General features: G+C 48.7%; 1 protein-coding gene across 1 annotated transcript in view; it reads right to left on the bottom strand.

Annotated features, from left to right (window-relative positions):
• The window catches only part of LOC143023602 (RING finger protein 207-like), a 9809-nt gene extending 5903 nt beyond the window's left edge, over nt 1–3906 (bottom strand). Inside the window, exon 1 of the mRNA XM_076182190.1 lies at nt 3778–3906. Within this exon, the coding sequence (XP_076038305.1) occupies nt 3778–3897 (120 nt within the window). The 5' untranslated portion in view covers nt 3898–3906. The remainder of the gene's footprint in view (nt 1–3777) is intronic.
• Nucleotides 3907–4965: the final 1059 nt, after the last annotated feature.

Below are 4965 nucleotides of genomic sequence, written 5' to 3'. Positions count from 1 at the left end.
TCATCTGAGCACCTCCTGGATGACGGGTCATCCCTGCACCTTGCCCACCGCCCTGGGTCAGAAGCAGTGTCGCAAGACACAGCACATCCACAGCAAGGCCGCTTCATTTAATCGGCGACCCCCCCTCTTCGTCCCCCCTTGCATATAAGGAGAGGACGGGGAGAAATCCCTTCGGGCTGCGTCAAAATTTGCTCACACATACCACCTCACCCCCCATCCCCCTGCCCATTCCTCCTCATGCAATCACATCATCATCCATATACAACCATTCTCCACTCACCTCTGTCTTCCGTCCTCTCCCGTCCTTCCTCAACAGACATTCCCCTCTTCCCCAAAGCCCCCTTCACCCCATCCATCCACCTCATCCTAGGACGTCCCCTCATGTTCACTCCCTCCACATCTGCCTTCCATACCTCTTTTACTAGTCTTTCTTCACTCATTCTTTCCATGTGTCCAAACCATCCTAATATTCTTTCATCAACCCTATCTCCCAGCTCCTTTTTCACCCCTGTTCTCCTCCTCACCTCCTCATTTCTCACTCTATCTAGCCTAATAACCCCCATCATACTTCTCAGACACCTCATCTCAAACACATTCAAACTCCTTCTCTCTTCTTCTCTTATGTTCCATGTTTCTCCCCCATACAGTGCTGTTGGCACAATCACTCTTTCATACAGTCTCCTCTTTGCATCCATTCCTAAATGTCTATTCCTCATTACACTCTTTAATCCACCAAGGCATTTACTTGCTTCTCTCAATCTACATTCTACCTCCACCTTCACTCCACCTTTTCCTGCTACATTTGCACCCAAGTATCTAAAACTATCCACTTCCTCCAGTCGCTCTCCCTTAATGTTCACTTCCAGTCTACTTCCACTTTCACCCCTTGTACATCTCATCACCTTACTTTTACCCACATTTATCTTTAGCTTTCTTCTATCACATACTCTCCCAAACTCTGTCACCAACTTCCTCAATCCCTCCTCCGATCCTGCCACAAGCGCAGTGTCGTCCGCAAACAACAGCTGGCTCACCTCCCACTTTTCTCCATTTTCTTTAACCATCTCCAATCCCTGACCCACTACCCTTGCATTCACCTCTCGCACCACCCCATCCATGTATAAGTTGAACAGCCAGGGTGACATAACGCATCCTTGACGAAGTCCCACCTTTACCTCAAACCACTCACTCTCTTCAACTTCCAATCCTGACACAAGCTCTACTACTCTCATAAAAACTCTTGACAGCTCCCAAAAGCTTTCCTCCTATCCCATAAATCTGCATAACCTCCCACAGTGCCTTTCTGTCTACCCTATCATAAGCCTTTTCCAGATCCATAAAAGTCCAGAAAACATCCTTCCCCTTTCCTATAGCTTTCTCACATATCTGTCTTACCACAAAGATCTGATCTACACAACCTCTACCTGTCCTAAATCCACACTGTTCCTCACCAATTACTCCTTCTGTTCCTCTCCTAATCCTCTCAATCAAGATCCTCCCATAAGCCTTCCCAACTACACTTAACAAGCTAATCCCTCTGAAACTACTACATTCACACTTGTCCCCTTTTCCCTTGTAAAGAGGAACTACACAGGCACTCCTCCAGTCCCTCCGGTACTCTACCCTCTCTCCAGCAAACATTAAATAACCTCACCAACCAGTCCACCATCACTTGACCTCCCTTTTTTCAGACATTCTGTATGGCATCCATCCAGACCAGGTGCCTTACCTGCTTTCATCATCTTAACAACTGCCTTCACCTCATCCTTCCTTATTTCTCCTCCATTCTCCTCACTCATCACTCTCATTTTCTTCGCATTTCCCACTGCAGCTATCTTTCCTTCCCTATCCTCCTTCACATTTAGCAACTCCCTAAAATATTCTGCCCATCTTCCCCTTACTGCCTTCTCTTCCATTATCATCTCTCCATCTGCACCTTTTACCTTTTCTTCCCTACTTGATTCGCCTCCTCTTCCTCTCTTAATTTCTTTCTAAAACATCTTTTTATTACTTTCAAAATTTTCTGTCATACTCTGTCACATCTGCTCTCCTCTTTCCCCCTTTACCTTTTGCTTTACTTCTCTTTTCTTTTCTTTGTACCTCTCATATGACTCCCTCGTCCTCTTTTGTAACCAATCTGTGAATGCTCGCTTCTTCTCTTCTACAACCTTCTTTGTTTCCTCATCCAACCACAGGCCACGTAAATTTGCATCCGGCCAATCAGAAGCCACGAGAATTTGCATTGGCCAATCATAGGCCAACAATATTTGAAGTGACCAATCATTGACCAAGATATTTCGTATTGGCCAATCACAGGCCAAGAAAATATGCATCGGCTTGGAATCCAAGTATCTAATTAATAACTTGGGCACTTTACGGTACTCCAGACTGCTCCTCTCTTATATCACTTGCATTCTAGAAGACGCTGGCCAATAGCAAGCCAGCACAGAAGAATGTGGGAGGGGCTTCTCTTACCTTTACAAAACGAACGGATCACAGGGCAACACCCTCACCTCCCAGAGGGTTGGGATGAGGCATCAGACAGCTAGAGGGGAAGTCTTGCAGGAATGTGATACCTCGTGCACGTGTCCTTGATTCCCGTCAGGTGGCCTCGCCTTCGTCAGATGGGTTCTCGCCTCCGTCAGGTGGCTCCTCGCCTCCTCCGTCAGGTGGCTCCTCGCCTCCTCCGTCAGGTGGCTCCTCGCCTCCTCCGTCAGGTGGCTCCTCCCCTCCTCCGTCAGGTGGCTCCTCGCCTCCGTCAGGTGGCTCCTCGCCTCCGTCAGGTGGTTCTTCATAGTTCGGAACCTCGAGGTAGGAGTGGGCGGGGCCTAAGGAAATGGGGGCGGGGGAAGGATGTCTTTAGCCACTGGGGAGCCGACCAAGGTGGGTTGCCCGAAGGACACTCGCTCCCGAAGCTTCTCACGATGAGCTGACCGGATCCTGAATAGGACAGGAGGCCTTCGGGCTCTTCTTGCTGTCCGGGGTCGATTCCCAACGGCGAGTGCCCCGTGCCTAGTTGCCCGCGCACGCAGGGCAAAGGTGACGCTCTGTGTCACTCTTAAGCGACTCCTGATGTGATCCTCCGACCTCCCTAGCCTTGGACTAAGCCTCCCTTCTCGGTATCCTTCTTTTGGTCTGTCATCCTCGTCTCTCTTGTATGTGTCTGTCTGCTCCCCCCCCCTCTCCCTCACTGATCTGTACTAGCCCTCTCTCTCTCTCTCTCTCTCTCTCTCTCTCTCTCTCTCTCTCTCTCTCTCTCTCTCTCTCTCTCTCTCTCTCTCTCTCTCTCTCTCTCTCTCTCTCTCTCTCTCTCTCTCTCTCTCTCTCTCACACACACACACACACACACACACATGCAAATGCAAACATGCAGATGCACAGACACACAAATACGCGCACACACATAAAATCTTGCAAACATACACACGCAGACACCCAAATGCATACACATGCAAACACGCAAGTATATGCGTGCGCGTACACTGACACACGCACACACACACACACACACACACACACACACACACACACACACACACACACACACACACACACACACACACACACACACACACACACACACACACACACACACACACACACACACACACACACACACACGTACACGTACACAACGAAAACCTACATGCAACCGCGCACACGCAAACACATATCTACGCAACCTCCTTCCCCTGCCCTTTCCCCTTCCCCTTCCTCTCTCCCTCCCTTCCCTCCCCTCCCACCTCCTCCTCCTCCTTCTTCTACGGGAGGACTTACCCTGAACCTATTTTCGTGTCCCTTGCAGTGCTCGGCGAAGGGCCCTCCCGCTTCGATTATCTTGAGCTTGACAGTGGAGAGGGACCTGCGCGACCCCGGGACGCTGAAGGGGTTTACCATGGAAGCGGCCGAGGGTGGGCGCGATAGGCAAGGTCCTTCTGGGGGACCCTTCTGCTGCGCTTGCTGCGTCGCCGTCGCTGGGTGCTTGTCGCTGCAGCCCGAGGAACCTGCGGAGGTCGGGCGGAGGGCGTTAGTTCCTTCTACTCCTACTCCTACTCCTACTCCTTCTACTCCTCCTTAGTGGGAGTTGGTAGGGTTGCGGGTGGGGGAGTGGGGGGGGAGTGGCGGCTCCAGTGCCAAGTGTAGGAATGGGAGAGGGATGTGCGTGTGCGTGTATGTGTACACATGTGTGCGTGCATTAGTGTGCGTGTGTGTATGTGTGCGTGTGTGTATGTATGTGTGTGTGTTAGTGTGTGTATGTGTGTGTGTTAGTACGTATGTGTGTGAGTGTGTGTTAGTGCGCATGTATGTGTGTGTGTGTGTGTGTGTGTGTGTGTGTGTGTGTGTGTGTGTGTGTGTGTGTGTGTGTGTGTGTGTGTGTGTGTGTGTGTGTGTGTGTGTGTGTGTGTGAACAGTGGGTGAGCGAGTGAGTTATAGTGAGTGAGTGAGTAAGAGTGAAGACAGGTAAGGCTGTATACGGTTGGAATAGACAGGACGACAATAGGTAATGACGGTAAAGTATAGATATAGACAGACAGACATAAACAGGAAGATAGATGGATCAAGAGAGACTAGGATTTACAGACTACGGAAATATTTTCACAAATCTATTTACACACTTTAGTGCAAACACGAGCGCACCTGAATACAAAGTTACCTCCTTCAGAAATCTCTCAGATTCGAAAGTCTCCTGTATTTGGATTTTCTATTTTTATTTTTATTTTTTTTATTTTGTATCTATTTATTATCTTTTTTGGGGGGGGCGGGGGAGGGTTGATCTAAATATTAGGATTTTATCTATTTATCTTTTTTTTTTTTTCTTCTTTTTTTTTTGAGGAGCTGTTACACGACCAGACCTCAAACTTCTGGTCTCTTGAATTGTATTTTTTCTATCAAATACTGGAGAATTTAGAATATTTTTAGAAATCCTAATAGAGAGAAGTCTCTGTTTATTGATGCTCTATGTAC

The sequence above is a fragment of the Oratosquilla oratoria genome, unplaced genomic scaffold (genome assembly GCF_046742065.1).
Source record: "Oratosquilla oratoria isolate Oo_2021 unplaced genomic scaffold, ASM4674206v1 SCAFFOLD51, whole genome shotgun sequence".
NCBI classification, from domain to species: domain Eukaryota; kingdom Metazoa; phylum Arthropoda; class Malacostraca; order Stomatopoda; family Squillidae; genus Oratosquilla; species Oratosquilla oratoria.
The sequence above is the reverse complement of the archived record's forward strand: the minus strand, read 5'-3'. Positions and strand labels throughout refer to the sequence as shown.